The sequence below is a fragment of the Malus sylvestris genome, chromosome 6, assembly GCF_916048215.2.
Source record: "Malus sylvestris chromosome 6, drMalSylv7.2, whole genome shotgun sequence".
In the NCBI taxonomy this organism is placed as follows: Eukaryota; Viridiplantae; Streptophyta; class Magnoliopsida; order Rosales; family Rosaceae; genus Malus; species Malus sylvestris.
The window spans coordinates 6,235,240-6,252,580 of record NC_062265.1 but is presented as its reverse complement, the minus strand read 5'-3'; the positions used below and the strand labels follow the sequence as shown (position 1 = coordinate 6,252,580).

Genomic DNA, 17,341 nt, shown 5'->3' with positions numbered 1-17,341 from the left:
GTTTTCTTTTTTGGCTTTCGGTAGAAGCTTTTATTTAGACAAATCAGCGTGAATTTCGCGAGAAGTTCGTGATCAAACTCAACCCCAGCCGTCCGATTTACCTATTCCTTTTCTCCACAAAAAACCCATCTCTCTGCTTTTCTGCCTCCTTCCAGTTCGTTGCATCTCTGAATCTGTGTTGTTAGCTTTTCCCTCTCCAGAATTGGCAGCCAAGCTTTTCCGGCCAAATTCTTGGTCGGTAAGTCAATATACATTCTTTCCGGTTTTACTCTGCTATAAAGTTTGCTTCTTTTTGCTTTAATTGTTTGTGGGTTCGATTTATTTCTGGTTTTTTGGTGTGTTTTTTGAGAAAGTTCTGATTTTTCTGAAATTTTGGAGGGTTTAGTGATCTGGGTATTGATATTTTCTTGAAATTATTTGTTTGGTTGCTGGGAAAATCAAGTTTTTGTTTTAATCCAACTATTTCATTGGGTTGCTATATGCAAAAGAATATGGAAATTGATTTTTTTATTTATTTAGCTTTTAAGAATTGAAGAGAAAAATGGAGCTATACATTCATGAAACTTTGCATGCAAACAATTCCAAACTTTCTATTATTTTCTCTCCCTCTTCAATTTGGCAAACATTTAAAAATTAATTTGTTTTAAATGGTATTGAATGGCCGTTACGATCGAGTTCTTATTGACTATGTTTTTTTTTTCTTTGAACTAGTTGAAGGATGGCTATAACTGCTCCTTGTGCATTTATGCAATAGATTTTTACTAATTAGAGCTACAAATCAAGATAATTATGGGATTATCTTATTTAACATCTGCTATTTCTGATTGGTTTGGTGATACATTGTAAGGATGCTGAGTTACTGCTTTTGCCTTGTTCACTAATGTGTTGCTTTTTTTGTCCTTTTTGTGGGTTCAAAGGAGGCATAAGGCCTGGGGAGGGGAGGGGAGGGTGAGCTGAACTTTGGTGTTGTTAGGTAGATGCTCTAAATGGGTTGCTTTAGTTCTAAGGCAAGGCGGCAGTTTCCTGGACACGAGGATCCAGTGAGTCTTGCTTCGCAAACAGCTTGTAAGTTGTTCAATGTTTGCTTTTTCATTAGTGGTTTTTGCAGTTTTCTATACTTTTGAATGATGATGACTATGTGTTTACGCCCTGTAGTTTGTTGTAATCTCTTGGTTTGCAATGAAGGCCCTGTACACAGTTTGTTAATCTGAACTTATTATTTACCAGGTTTTCCTACTTGTTTCGTTTCTCCCAGCGATTATATTTATCTTTTATGTCTGAAATATGAGACCACTGGATCTCATGTTACTCCAGAGTTTAAGCTATTGGCATTAGGCTTTCGCTCCTCTCTGAACCTTTATATTCTTCCTCAATTAATTGGTTATGACCTCAAAAGATAATCAAAGCATTTGAATACAATATTTTCTTTGTTGCAGTAAATGTTATAACATCATAATATAATCAAACTGATTATTTCATCTCTTTTCTTTCTCTAGCACATGCACAAACTTACTCTTTCATTCTCAGACCAATTTAACGCATTCGTTTTGGTCCCCAGTTACTGTTAGTGAAGTTGAAGCACTCTTTGAGTTATATAAGAGTATCAGCAGTTCTGTGATTGACGATGGGTTGATAAACAAGGTATGTACCTGCTTTCTACCATCATGCTAATTCTCCCCCAGCCTGCTTTATTGTAGAAATTCAAGTTTTGATTAAAGTGGATGGAAAAGGATTGGATGTTCTAATGATGGGATCATAGTGAATGTTAACGACATTTTACAATCGAAAGTTTCCATGGTGTTAAACTGTATTGGGCAGTGTATTACATGTTGTAACAGGATGTTTAGCTTTTACAATTTGGTTCCAAATATATATCTGTAAATTCATTTTTGAATTAAAAATTAACATATTTATATGTAAAATTTTATTTATTTATTTATGCTTGTCTGGTCAAAACTTCTTGATAAACATCTATTTACGAACGTAGTACTACAAACTGTTATATGCCAATATCTGTTAGGGAAATGTGACATTGAGTGTTCTTGGTGAATACGCAGGAAGAATTTCAGCTAGCCATTTTCAAGAATAGAAAGAAAGAAAATCTCTTCGCAAATCGGGTATGTATCTATTACTTTAGTTATTAGTGTAGTTATTTTGCGTGCAGATTATATTATATCTATAAACATTGAAATCATGCTGTTAATTATAAAATATTTCCAGAACCATATAAAACTAATTTCTCGAAACTTGTGCTTTTTTTTAGCAGTTCATATATTAGATGACTGGTAGTAATTTAACTTTCATGTCTGTATAGGTTGTTGATCTTATGCTTAATCTATTTATCCACATTCTGTATTGTGGTGAATCAATCAACTTTATGCAGCTGCATCAGTTGTTTAATGAGTTTCATCTGCCTAAAGTGATAACCAGATGTAATTTAAATTTAAAGTAGTTGAAGGTATTCATTTCGAACGACTAAAAAAGCAATAGGACAAGAACTTGTTGTAGATGTCAAGAGGGTAGGAGATAGAATCATGGCAATCAAGATTGTAATAGGACAAGAACTTATCAATGTGATTAGTGCGTACGCACCTCAAGTAGGGTTGGATACGAGTTCGAAGGAGAAATTTTGGGAAGATCTTGGAGACTTGGTGCAAGGAATTGCTCAGACGGAGAAGTTATTTATAGGAGGAGATTTAAATGGACACGTGGGCAGGGAGACAGGCAACTATGGAGGTTTTCATGGTGGCCATGGTTTTGGGGAGAGAAACGAGGATGGGGAAGCTATCTTGGATTTTGCAATGGCATATGATCTCTTCTTAGCCAACACCTTCTTTAAGAAGAGAGAAGAACATGTGATCACCTACAAGAGTGGGTCGTCAAAAACACAAATAGATTTTCTTCTAATGAGGAAAGGGGATCGTATAACTTGTAAGGATTGCAAAGTTATACCAGGAGAGAGCGTGGCTAATCAACATCGCTTGTTGGTGATGGATGTACATATCAAAAGAGTAAGACAAAAGAACAAGACTTGGAAGTGCCCAAGGACTAGATGGTGGAATCTAAAAGAAGAAAAACAAGCCATTTTCAAAGAGAAGGTAATCACCCAATGTGTGTGGGATAGAGAGGGGGAAGCTAGCCAAATGTGGGATTCCATGGCTAGTTGTATCCGAAAAGTAGCAAAAGAGGTATTAGGAGAGTCCAAGGGCTTTGCCCCACACCAAAAGGAATCTTGGTGGTGGAATGAGGAGGTACAAACAAAGGTGAAGGCTAAGAAGGAATGTTGTAAAGCCTTATACAAGGAGAGGACTGATGAAAATGGTGAAAGGTATAGAAAAGCGAAGCAAGAGGCGAAGAAAGCTGTCAGAGAAGCTAAGTTAGCGGCTTACGACGATATGTATAAACGACTAGATACCAAAGAAGGAGAGTTGGATATCTATAAACTATCTAGAGCAAGGGAAAAGAAGACAAGGGACCTAAACCAAGTGAGGTGCATCAAGGATGAGGATGGAAAGGTTCTTGCTACAGAGAACGCGGTTAAAGACAGATGGAGAGGTTATTTTCATAATCTTTTCAATGAAGGACATGAAATGAGTGCTTCTTTAGGGGAGTTGAGTAACTCAGAAGAGTGTAGAAACTACTCTTTGTATCGTCGAATCCGGAAGGAAGAAGTGGTTGTAGCTTTGAAGAAGATGAAGCATAAAAAAGCAATAGGCCCAGACGATATACCAATTGAAGTGTGGAAACTTTTGGGAGAGACAGGTATAACATGGCTCACTGACCTTTTCAATAGGATTTTGAAAACGAAGAAGATGCCAAATGAGTGGCGAATGAGCACTTTGGTGCCTATCTACAAGAATAAGGGCGACGTACAAAATTGCATGAACTATAGGGGTATTAAGCTAATGAGTCATACAATGAAGCTCTGGGAGAGAGTCATTGAGCATAGATTGAGGCAAGAGACACGGGTTTCGGACAACCAATTCGGGTTCATGCCAGGGCGCTCAACCATGGAGGCAATCTATCTCTTACGAAGATTGATGGAAAGATATAGAGATGGGAAAAAGGATTTACACATGGTCTTTATAGATTTGGAAAAAGCGTATGATAGGGTCTCAAGAGACATTCTTTGGAGGATTTTAGAGAAGAAAGGAGTACGAGTAGCATATATCCAAGCTATAAAGGATATGTATGAAGGAGCAAAGACTGCCGTAAGAACTCATGAAGGACAAACCGAAAGCTTTCCCATAAAGGCTCATCCTTAAGTCCTTACCTTTTTGCGTTGGTAATGGATGAGTTAACACGACATATTCAAGATGATATTCCTTGGTGTATGCTTTTCGCAGACGATATAGTGTTGATAGATGAAACTCAGGAAGGGGTAAATGCAAAGCTTAACCTTTGGAGAGAAGTGTTGGAATCTAAAGGTCTTCGCCTAAGCCGATCAAAGACAGAATATATGGAGTGCAAGTTCAGTGCAAATGGAGGCCAAAACGAGTTAGGGGTGAGGATCGGAGATCAAGAAATACCAAAGAGCGACCGTTTTCGTTACCTAGGATCTATCTTGCAAAAGAACGGAGAATTAGATGGAGATCTCAACCATAGAATACAAGCTGGATGGATGAAGTGGAAGAGTGCATCCGGCGTGTTGTGTGACCGCCGTATGCCACTGAAGCTCAAGGGAAAATTTTATAGGACGGCAATAAGGCCGGCGATGCTGTATGGCACAGAATGTTGGGCGGTGAAACATCAACACGTACACAAAATGGGTGTAGCGGAGATGAGGATGCTTCGTTGGATGTGTGGGCACACGAGAAAGGATAAGATTAGGAATGAGGATATCCGGGGTAAAGTAGGAGTAGCCGAAATTGAAGGAAAGATGAGAGAAAATCGGTTACGGTGGTTTGGACATGTGCAAAGAAGGCCTACTGACGTTCCGATTAGAAGATGCGACTATGGGACAGAGGTTCAGGGCCGAAGGGGTAGAGGAAGACCTAGGAAAACTTTGGAAGAGACTCTAAGAAAAGACTTAGAGTACTTAGATCTAACGAAGGACATGACACAGGATCGAGCACAATGACGTTCTAAGATTCATATAGCCGATCCCACTCAGTGACTTGGATTTTCCAAGTCTCCAACCGAGAAGTTTTCCTCACTCGGAAAATTAAGGGAACACTACCCCAACCTACATGCTCCACTCAGAAAGCTTCAACATACAAGCTTTAACAAAAGAAAATTCAAAGAACTTAGCGAAGAAGGCTTTGGTGTATTTAACACAATACGTTGAAATGAAGGAAAGCTTATTTATTGATATCCCCGATAAGCTACAAATATGTACATATACATGAGTCAAAATAAGCACACAAGAGGGAGCCTTCACAAAGGTTGCTTAGGAGAAGTCTCAGCAGTCGGTAGAGCCCCAGAAAGAGAAGGCACCGGAGGGGGATCATTTGGAGCCTCAGTACTGGACAGAACCCTAGAAGGAGGAGGCATCAGAGGTTGATCATTTGGAGCTTCATTACGCGGTACAGCCCCAGAAGACGAAGGCAATAAATGCCTTTGGAACAAACCCACAAATCTCTGATGATCAAGTAAAACCTGACCATCAGTTTCCTTCATCTGGTCAAGCTTCCTCTTCATGTTTGTAGCATAGTCATGTGCGAGCCGGTGCAACTGTTTATTCTCATGCTTGAGCCCTCTAATCTCCTGTTTGAGACTCATCACTTCAGCCGCCAATGATTCAACTTGGCGGGTTCGAGCAAATAGGCGTTGGGCCATATTAGACACAGAACCTGCACACTGAACACTGAGAGCCAGCGAATCCTTAACAGCTAACTCATCAGACCGTTTGGAAAGTAGTCTGTTATCTTTGGGAGTGAGAAGGTTCCTGGCCACCACCGCAGCGGTCATATCATTCTTCATCACGGAATCCCCAACGGTAAGAGGACCAGTAGGGGAGACGAAGGATGGGCGCCATATGTTGTCTGGAGAAGGCGGGGCTGCCTCTTCAACAAGGTTCAAGTCAAAACGACGGTCGGAGGGGCCAGACATTTTCAAAGGTGTTGAAGAGAGAAGAGGTCGGACAAATCAAGATCTTAGAAGTGCAAGAATGAAACTTCTACTGGTGGAGATTCAAGTGTGCTTTGGAACTTAATGCCAGCCCCTATAAAAATCTGCACTCGACGAAGCTTCAGAAATCGAAGAGGCGCCTGCTCAGAAATCGAAGAGGCGTTTGCTTTCTCAAAAGCTGGGCTGCTTAGAGATCACGAGGGTTGATCTCAGAAATCGAAGAGGCGTTTGCTTTCTCAAAAGTTGGGCTGCTCAAAGACCACGAAGGCCGATCTCAAAAATCGAAGAGGCGCTCGCTTTCTCAAAAGCTGGGCTCCCCAGAGACCACGAGGGCCGATCTCAGAAATCGAAGAGGCACCTACTTTTCCAGCCTTTTCCAGCCTTGTCAGCACCTGTCACACGCACACTCAGTTTTGCGGAAATTATGGGCATTCTGTCAAAGACTTCTGGGGAAGTAGAAAACACATGAATCTTACTGTTCAATCACCCACTTCCCACACGCAACAATAGCTCATGGGTACCACAGATAACTTTGCCAAAGTTCTCTGCCAAAGTTGAGCACGTGAAGCTTGCAGCTCCCACTACATCGCTCTGACCAAGAAAGGTAAAAGAATAGCAAAGAAACAGCACTAACAAAGTTTAGACCTATAAATTTTGAAGGTCTAGCTACCATATTATTACCCACAAGGGTAAAGGAACAGTACCACTGCTGGATAATTGGAAAGTCCCTGTGTGTCAACCTCTGTGCTTCGTGGCAAGGTAGACTAGCAAACATGCCCAACCTTTACTCACATTCGAGAAAACACTCCCAATAAGATTGCTTGCTCCAAAATCGAAGAGGCACCGTCCTCCGAATCTCGAGAGCCAGACTCCCAACATGACTACTTTCTTAAAAATCGAAGAGAGGGTAAAGGAACAGTACCATTGCTGGATAATTGGAAAGTCCCTGTGTGTCAACCTCTGTGCTTCGTGGCAAGGTAGACTAGCAAACATGCCCAACCTTTACTCACATTCGAGAAAACACTCCCAACAAGATTGCTTGCTCCAAAATCGAAGAGGCACCGCCCTCCGAATCTCGAGAGCCAGACTCCCAACATAATTACTTTCTCAAAAATCGAAGAGACACTGCTCCCCGAATCTCGAGAGCCAGACCCCCAGCATGATTGCTTTCTCAAAAATCGATGAGGCATCATTCTCCGAATCAATCGAAGAGGCGCTCGCTTTCTCAAAAGCTGGGCTGCTCAGAGACCATGAGGGCCGATCTTAGAAATCGAAGAGGCACCTACTTTTCTAGCCTTGTCAGCACCTGTCACACGCACACTCAGCTTTGCAGAAATTATGGGCATTCTGTCGAAGACTTCTGGTGAAGTAGAAAGCACATGAATCTTACTGTTCAATCACCCACTTCCCACACGCAACAATAGCTCATGGGTACCACAAATAACTTTGCCAAAGTTCTCTGCCAAAGTTGAGCACGTGAAGCTTGCAGCTCCCACTACATCGCTCTGACCAAGAAAGGTAAAAGAATAGCAAAGAAACAGCACTAACAAAAGTTTAGACACATAAATTTTGAAGGTCTAGCTACCATATTATTACCCACAACTGTAAAGGAACAGTACCACTGCTGGATAATTGGAAAGTCCCTGTGTGTCAACCTCTGTGCTTCGTGGCAAGGTAGACTAGCAAACATGCCCAACCTTTACTCACATTCGAGAAAACACTCCCAATAAGATTGCTTGCTCCAAAATCGAAGAGGCACCGTCCTCCGAATCTCGAGAGCCAGACTCCCAACATGACTACTTTCTCAAAATCGAAGAGAGGGTAAAGGAACAGTACCATTGCTGGATAATTGGAAAGTCCCTGTGTGTCAACCTTTGTGCTTCGTGGCAAGGTAGACTAGCAAACATGCCCAACCTTTACTCACATTCGAGACAACACTCCCAACAAGATTGCTTGCTCCAAAATCGAAGAGGCACCGCCCTCCGAATCTCGAGAGCCAGACTCCCAACATGATTACTTCCTCAAAAATCGAAGAGACACTGCTCTCCGAATCTCGAGAGTCATACCCCCAGCATGATTGCTTTCTCAAAAATCGAAGAGGCATCGTTCTCCGAATCTCGAGAGCCAGATACCACAGACCACTTTTTCAAAGTGCTCTGACAGAGTTAAAACATGTGAAACTGGCAGCTCCCACTACCGTGCTATGACCAAGCAGGGTAAAGGAATAGCATTACAACTTGTTGTTAGGGAGACTCCTATATATGTCGACCTCCATCCCCAACGGACAGGCAGACCTGCAAAAATGCTCAACCCTTCATCATATCTGAGAGGGCATTCCCAACGAAGCCTTTCGAAATATTCAGCTTTCTTTCCCCCCGATAATACCTCTGCAAACAAGCTATACTAGAGCAAGAATATCTCATATCATCAGGGTTAAAAGCAAGAGTATCCCATATCATGCTTTTTCCCTGTCTTTTCTTTTGGCCTTGTTTTTACCTGCAAGACAAGGAGAAAGAGAGCAATCAGTCAGCACTTGGAATCAAGCTTCCAGCCAGGAACTGACTGCCTGGAACCCCTTACCTGATTACTTACCTGGCATTGCTCTCGAGTACTCATCTTCAACATCTTATGTTTCCAGGGAAGATTCTGCATCTGCTTGAGGAACAGATAGGGCAAGTGCGAAGGATACAAGGAAGCATGTGGAGACAAGCGTAACAGCACACGTGCCGATACATTCATTACTCTGTCAAAAGCAAAAGTATCCCATATCAGCAGGGTGGAACGTACTCTAGATTTGATGGACTTGTTTTGACCCTCAAATTCTTCAGTCGGCCTTATACTCTGGAGGAAACCAGAAAACCCTCCAGCTCAGTTCAAGAATAAGCCTGTGGAAAGTTACTTCTTCAAAAGCAAAAGTATCTCATATCATCTCTTCTCATTTTTCTTCTCTTTATCCTTCATGCTGCTGCAAGATGGGGAGAAGGTGAACAATCAGTCGGAGCTTTGATTGCTTACCTTGTCTGTCACCTCTTTCAGCAGACCCCCTAGCTCGGCGACTTGGGGGACTCCTACTACATGGTTTGTATCGCGCTTGACCAAGCCTGAAACTACAAGTAAGCTTCAAGTGAAATTGATACATTACCTTGTGCATCTCCACCAGTTAAAGATACCACCCCTGGATGGAGGAAGAGTACTTCCAGAGAAGATGCCACATCTACCTATGAGACAGATAAGGCAAGTCAAGACGACACCACACTCCGATACTTAGAAGTTTCGTGATTACGAGATCATTCTCCCACAATATTTCCTAATGTCATTTGTACTAAATCATTCACTTGTACTCACTAAATGAGAGCTTGAACCTATGTACTTGTGTAAACCCTTCACAATTAATGAGAACTCTTCTATTCCGTGGACGTAGCCAATCTGGGTGAACCACGTACATCTTGTGTTTGCTTTCCTATCTCTATCCATTTATATACTTATCCACACTAATGACCGGAGCAATCTAGCGAAGATCACAAAAAGCGATCGTTTTCGCTACCTAGGATCTATCTTGCAAGAGAACGGAGAATTAGATGGAGATCTCAACCATAGAATACGAGCTGGATGGAAAGAGTGCATCCGGCGTGTTGTGTGACCGTCGTAGGCCACTGAAGCTCAAGGGAAAATTTTATAGGACGGCAATAAGGCTAGCGATGTTGTATGGCACAGAATGTGGGTGGTGAAGCATCAACACGTACACAAAATGGGTGTAGCGGAGATGAGGATGCTTCGTGGGATGTGTGGGCACACGAGAAAGGATAAGATTGGGAATGAGGATATCCGAGGTAAAGTAGGAGTAGCCGAAATTGTAGGAAATATGAGAGAAAATCGGCTCCGGTGATTTTGAACATGTGCAAAGAAGGCCGACTGACGCTCCGGTTCGAAGATGTGACTACGGGACAGAGGTTCAGGGCCGAAGGGGTAGAGGAAGACCTAGGACAACTTTGGAAGAGACTCTAAGAAAAGACTTAGAGTACTTGGATCTAACGGAGGACATGACACAAAACCGAGCGCAATGGCGTTCTAGGATTCATATAGCCGACCCCACTTAGTGGGAAAAGGCTTTGTTGTTGTTGTTGTTGTTGTTGTTGTTCAAGTTTTGACTTTTGTTCTTGAACCAACTCCACATGCAGATATTTGATCTGTTTGACGTTAAACGGAAGGGTGTGATTGACTTCACTGACTTTGTGAGATCACTCAATGTCTTTCATCCCAATGCCTCGCTAGAAGACAAAATTGACTGTAAGTTGAATGGACGCATAGATATCTTAAACATATTTCAAAGAGCAGACTTCTTTTAGTTTATGTACCACAGAACTTCTACATGCCTGTACTATATTCTAAAGTTTGCACTTTTCTTTCTGTTGTGTTGCAGTTTCATTCAAGCTTTATGATTTGGATAGCACGGGCTTTATTGAGCGCCAAGAGGTATATTGGTGTTCATCTTCGTGTTTTTTGCCTGTTTCTTTACATTGTATGCTTCGTCTGGGTATATGCCCAAGTGGGCTAGGATATAAAACAATCAGAACCCATTGCAGGGTTGGTTAAAAATTGTGTTCCCTTGGGGAGTGGGACTTTAACCAGTATCTTTTTGTTATGTATTGGGTGAACTACAACACATTACACTATTGCAGTGGTGATTGAGTTGCACACGCATGGGTTAGAAAATTAAATTATATTAAGCTAACCTTATAAACATCAGAAGAAGGATGAGGATTTGTAAAGATAATTTGTTAGGACTCTCACAAAATGGAAGTCAAAATTTTCAGCAGCTTGTAAACTCTTTAATTTTTTTCCTTTTTTTTTGTAGCTCTGAGAATTTGAGCAAAAAGATCTGAGCCAAAAAGAAAATAATACACTGGAAATCATTGTTTTTGGTTTTGGCAGGTCAAACAAATGTTGATTGCACTTCTTTGTGAATCTGAAATGAAGCTGGCTGATGAGACCATTGAGATAATTCTTGATAAGGTAAGTTGTCACTTGTCTTTGATGAAATGCCTGAGAACCCGAGGGACAAAAAAGTGTACATTTTTCTTCAGAAACTCATTGAAGCCTTCCAGATTGTTTGTCCTCTAAAACATGGTTAATCTTATTTATCTCATTAGTGCCAGCCCATTGGGATCGACTTGAAATTATTATATACCGATTTAGGTGCATTTTGAGATACTAATCTGGAGATTCATAGTATACACATTTTAGAGTCATCTTTCGTGTGCTAAGATCTTGATCAGACTATGAATACGTCATCATTTAGCATCACAAATTTACTGGATATGTAATTCTCTCATGTTTGTGGACAGACATTCTTGGAAGCTGATGTAAATCAAGATGGGAAGATAGACAAGTATGAATGGAACAATTTTGTCTCAAAGAATCCATCATTACTAAAGATAATGACCCTCCCCTATCTTCGGTATGGAACAAATTTTTCCAATCTCATGCGTAGAAATCAATGTTTCGTAAATTTCGTAGTTCTGAAATATTTGTATTCTTTACTAAATGCAGGGATATTACCACCACATTTCCAAGTTTTGTATTTAATTCTGAGGTTGATGAGATTGCTACATGAGAAGCAATAGCTTAGAAAGGTTATGCATTAGTGTTTAATTTAGTTCCTTGTAGTTTTTATATTAACTATATCAACTAGCTCTCAAAGAAAGTCGCCTCAAAAAAGAAAAGAAAAAAGGAAACGGAATGAAATCGGTATATATTGATGGAAGGGGAGAGAGCTGCTATCTGCGTTTGGGTATAAAGAAAGTCACCTCAGTAGTAGTTTCTTTTTGGTTTGATTGTAAAGCACCTTCCATGTAATGGAATTTTTTTGGCCATTTTTTATTTTGGCGGTTTTTACTTGCTTGGGTAAGTCGGGTTAATGTTACGATTCCATGAACGGGAAATTTTGAATGCAAAAACATGTTTTATAAGGTTGTGTTTCTCCCCCTTTATGGTAAGAAAAGATGTTTTACAAGTTTGTATGTATTGGCCTCCTGGAATTTTTTAGGCAACCCTTCTGAAAAGTCATTTCAAAAGCATGTTTGTTCCACTTCCACCATAAAACCATCAATGGCACCTTTACGTAAGGGCAATCAGAAGAAATTGAATTCGATACGGAATATGGTGTTTATAAAAAAATTGGAATGGATTTCTTCTCCTCATCTTGCCCTCATGTTTATTTTTTTTATTTTTTGAGTGTAACAATATATTTAAACTAAAGGGAGGGGAGAGTTCGGTTAAGCTCCATAATGGGTAATTTAATTTGCTATGAAATTCGTCATTTACGAGATTCGAACCTAAGATCTTTCACTTACAAATGAAAAAGAATACTACCAGATTGTGCTACTGTTCCCTTCGCATTAATCCAACACCAAATTTTGTTCTCTTAGCAACAAAAAAAAAAAAAAAAAAATCACAATATTAAATAAAAAAAAAAGTTTTCACAAAGTTAAATATAAAATGAAAATAAAGTTTTACCAGAAAATAAATAAATAAAAAGGAAAACTAATGAAAATGGCTTGAAAACTACGAGTTTTAACGATAAGGACAAAATAAATGGTAAAGTAAATAGTACTAGGATTGACTTTTTAGTGTAAAAATGTGGTTTTTCGTTAAAGTAAACAGTATCAGAAGTTTTTTTTATTAAAGTTCTCTAAATAAAAAAGAATTAGCATATAAAATAATTTCAATTACTTGGAAAATTAAGGGACCTTGCAGTATAACGGTCAAGTGGTATTCCTCTTCACTTGTAAGTGAGACGCCTTTGGTTCGATTCTCGCCAAAGTTGAATTTGAACCACATTATTGCTAGTCCATTGTAAGGCTAAGCCCACCCCTCCCCTTTAGTGTAGATAATATCATTTGTTAAAAAAAAATAAATAAATAAAAAAGTTTCAATTCATGTGAATTAGTAAAAAGTTTTTGTGGTTCAATAGTAATCCTACCTTTGATTCCTAAAAAATTTAGCAAATAGTTTCTATATGAATCTAATTCTGATTCTTACCCACCCCAACTTATCTGCAGTTCAATTCCTTATCAATTCAATTCCTCACATTCTGATTACGGATTAGTAAATGAGCCACAAGTGTTATGGAGATGATTGTAAAACTAAACGAGAGGAGCCACAACAATAAATTATATGGTGCTCTGGGTTTTTCAACTGTCAAATATTGATTTTTGTGTTTTTGGCAAAAAAAATCAAACGATTGAAAGGTCCTAAATATCCAATACTCCTTAAATTGACAAATCAATAAATTATGATTCGAATCAGTAGCGTTTCAAACCCAAGCAATAATAATTTGATTGCCCACCCTAAAAATTTAACAAAAGTGATGCGGCCATGATGCATATGGATGGAGTGCTTACAAAAGGGATGAATCAATCAGATATATTTTTCCCAAATTTCTCAGAGTTTTACATGGTAACAAGTAATAACTTTGGGTGACAATTGAAGCCCCAAACATCAAATAAGAATTACCCGATTAATGATCCATATTCAATCGGATAACATACCGTTTATGTACGTGTGTGCGCGTGTGTGTATATATATATATATATATATATAACATGCACAAGAATCATCGCTCTACGGAAAGTTCTAAAGATTGAGCTGGGTCACATAATGGTTGGAATGAGCCGTGTAATATTCACTCTCTTCGCGGTGGTGGTCGTCACACTCTGCCAATCTTCACGGCAGGTCTCGGCATGGCTGGATGGGGGGGGTCCTTGTCGAGATACAAACCGTTCTGGACCCTTCAAGGGCTGACCTCCAAGTACAGTGTTTGTCCGGGGACGACAATCTGCACAACCATATAGTCGAATTTGGCAACACTTACAACTTCACGTTCGAGAATAATGTTTGGGACACAACGCTTTTCTTTTGCTACTTTCAGTGGGAAAAGCCCGACCACGTATGGCTCCAAGAACGTTGCATGCATTATTGCAGGTGGCGGGTTGAAGAGGAAGGCCTGTATTCCTTGAGCAATAAGAACGGCATTTGGGAGAATCTATACAATTGGCCTCAATGAATACTACCTACTTTTTCATTTTCCTTATTCATCCATGACGAGTACTAGTCCTTAATTTAAGAAATCTCGTCGTATGTTGATTTCTTTTTGTCAAATAATTACCCAACTTTTAGGGTTAATTCCAAATTGTAGACTCATCTTTACCCTCTGTTAAATAAATAAATAAATAAATAAATAATTAGCATTCACGTTATTTATAAGCAAGAAAACCTCAAATTAACTCAAATAATAGCTGAACATCAACATAGAAAACAAAAAGATCAACTTAAATTATCATTAAAAAATGGGTTGGTTACAAATAACCACACAAACCTTTAGAATTAATTTCAAATTGATCTCTTTAAAAGTTGGACATTTGTTAGGTTACTAGTATTAAGTGATGACCATAACAAGTTTTGAAGCGAGATTCAGAACTCTAGGTGATGTGTTAGTGAAAACTACCTTTAGTATTTATTCACAATATCATTTAACATTAACGATATCCACAATTAACGGTAGTACTATCACCACTTAACGCTGGTGACTTAACAAGTGTAAAACCTTATTAAACTATCTAATACTATTGTAAAATAGCAAAAGCCAAGTACTCAATACCATGACTAAAGTGTTAGTAAGCGAGTTCGTTGATCAATTTTGGGATCCACAGGTACCAACAGTGTTTTAGTTTAGTTGGACCTCCCTCACCATAACCATAAGCGTGCAGGATTTTCCATTGAAGCCTTGTGTCTCCCCAGTTCCTATCTTCGAGGGAAATTACTGTTTGAACCCAAATTAACATTCAACTTCTTTTCGCCTCAACAAAACATTTATCTTCTTTATCATCGACAATTCTCATGCAAACATCTTCTCAGCATTACAGACGGAGAAATTCAAATACCTCAAGTTAATGAAGGATTATACCCATCATATCCAGGTTGCTTGATATGGCCTAAACGAAACTCTGAGGGGAGAACCCTTTCGAGAACAAACAATTTGAGATAACCAACAGTAAAGGCCAATGTTTATATGGATCATATTCGGCATGTTCATGATTCCCTTACGCATCAAAGAACATCGCTGAACTACATGTCAGTTGCAAGGTCAGGGCTGATAATATGCCAACTTGAATCTTGAAAACTACCAAAATAATCAATCCAAAACTGCCTTAATTTGTTTCTTCAATCATCAATAAAATTTCTCGATACCAATCAAATAATCATTATCTGCTCAACTGCAGCTCCGTCTCAAGGACAGGGCCGAAAAAATGCCAACTTGAATCATGAAAAGCACTAAAATAATCATCAGAAACTGTCTTAATTCTAAACTCATCTGTGAATTTTCGAGCAGCCAAGATACGTGTTGTGGAATCGACAATTGCTGAGTTCTTAAACTCTGACAGGTGCTGCTCATACATCTCAAAGCTATTCCCAAACAATACGATGCAATCCAACAGCTGCACTTCCCAATTCGCCTGCAGAAGATTATCATACAACTCTGCCTCACAATGTGGCATGAAGAACATCATCGGCTTTTGAGCCCGACGCCGGCCTTGCTCGTTTATAGACAGCACAGTGCAGCCTAGAGCTTCCAAAACACGAGTTTCGGTGGCAGAAAGAACAGGATCAAACACCTCTATATCTCCAATCCAACTGACATTTCTCTTCAGCAAGATCGCAAGGGTCAACTGCAATCGAGGTGATTCATAGGTCTCAAGGCTGCCAATTCCATATATCACCATGTTCATCTTTGATTCAGAGCTCAAAACCCTAAGGAAGCAATTCGACAGTTCCGGAGTTCCAATTTGATCCAGTAAATTGAGAAAGAACTGAGACATCTCCAATTTCTTCATACAGATCTGCATCTTTTGCATCAGTTTTGATTCTCGGATAAAATTGATTTCGAAATCAGTTGGAGCCCAAGGCTCCGGCTGCTGTTGCTGTAGCTTTTGCGCTAGGGTTGGCATTCTGGGTGTGTTTCTTCTTTTGACTCCACGATGAGATGAAACGACTGTCCACTCCCCGTTTAAAGTATGGTCCTCAGCAGTCAGAATGTTTGCAGAAGCTGCCATTGCAATCCAAGAAACCTTCAGTTCTCACACTTCTTCGATGAGTCTGTATTGTATTCAGGAAGGTAATACTGTCACAATTTGCACAAAAAACTACATTAGTTCAACTGTTCAAGTGGTGGTGATGGCAAATTGTGGTAGAAGGAGCGCATAATTAGTAAAACCACCCTATCAAATACACTTTTAAGAAAATGAAAAACGAAACAAAACCCATCAAGGAACAAAACAGGAGGAAACAAAGAAACCCACTCTATTATCTCTAACTAATTTTTAGGGCGCAGAATTTATTTTTTCCCTTCTCTAATGAAAAGAGGACTATTTAATCTATTTTATGAACACTTAATAATTTTTGGTGGGTGTTTCTGGTTAGGCTATAGAAATTTGTTCACGTCCCAAACAGTTGTATATACTATCTCTCAGCTCCCATCTCATCTTCCCCAATCCACCCGGAATTGCAGAAAGAAAAAAGAATGTTAAATTCTCCACCAGGGCAATACAATATTTAGATGAAGGTTTATATTGCACCTATAATCAAATTCTTCTCCTTAATAATCATATTTTTCAGTATTATTACAATCCTATTAATTTCCCTTGAATTTGAATGAAGACCTTGATCTTAGGCAGCAATATGCATAGGGCAACTTCTATAGGGCAATGGCCATCCGAGGAGGACCCAATTTTGAAATTAATAAACCCAAGTTTAAACTGACATAAGAACTCCAAAATATACAGTTCAACCCTCAAGGTTTGCTCTTTTATACACATGTAATGAATTCGACATATGCCCAGTGCCTTCGATCGTTCCAAATTTATATTAATTTTTCAAATTACTTTTTATCATCGACAGTAGTCATTCATAATTGAGAATACATTGCATATCAACATTCAATAAAGATGCAGTATCGAAATCGAACGGTATTGCAAGAGAAAATGAACAGTGAGAGTACCGTAGGGTGTATTGCAAGACAATACGAACAGTGAGAGAGGATTCGCACCAACCCACGACGAGACAAAGGGGAAGAGAGGTGGTGGACGTCGCTGTCGCGGTGGTCGTTCGTTTTCGTCGCTAGTGGTAGTGGAGGTGGTTGTTTAGTGGGGCGTGGGTGATCCAAGTCCGATGGGAGAGAAGTAGAGGACTTTTAGGTTTTGACGAATTGGGTTAG

At 39.6% G+C, this 17,341-nt stretch overlaps 2 protein-coding genes across 3 annotated transcripts; one reads left to right on the top strand and one right to left on the bottom strand.

Annotated features, from left to right (window-relative positions):
- LOC126625771 (calcineurin B-like protein 1) lies at window positions 1–12,038 on the top strand. Its single transcript, XM_050294837.1, has 9 exons — window positions 1–238; window positions 918–1,065; window positions 1,559–1,641; window positions 2,058–2,117; window positions 10,248–10,356; window positions 10,490–10,542; window positions 11,002–11,082; window positions 11,415–11,527; window positions 11,620–12,038. The coding sequence occupies exons 2-9, from the start codon at window positions 987–989 to the stop codon at window positions 11,681–11,683; spliced, it is 642 nt and encodes a 213-aa protein (XP_050150794.1). The 5' UTR covers window positions 1–238; window positions 918–986; the 3' UTR covers window positions 11,684–12,038.
- Window positions 12,039–14,561: 2,523 nt separating this feature from the next.
- On the bottom strand, window positions 14,562–17,341 carry LOC126625769 (protein SENSITIVITY TO RED LIGHT REDUCED 1-like). Of its 2 annotated transcripts, none has more exons than XM_050294834.1 (2): window positions 17,126–17,341; window positions 14,562–16,224 (listed from the first exon to the last, which is right to left on the bottom strand). In XM_050294834.1, the coding sequence occupies exon 2, from the start codon at window positions 16,179–16,181 to the stop codon at window positions 15,333–15,335; it is 849 nt and encodes a 282-aa protein (XP_050150791.1). In that variant the 5' UTR covers window positions 16,182–16,224; window positions 17,126–17,341; the 3' UTR covers window positions 14,562–15,332. The 2 variants fall into 2 exon arrangements, with proteins under 2 accessions (XP_050150791.1, XP_050150790.1); XM_050294833.1 differs by having other exon boundaries at window positions 14,562–16,249; window positions 17,126–17,340.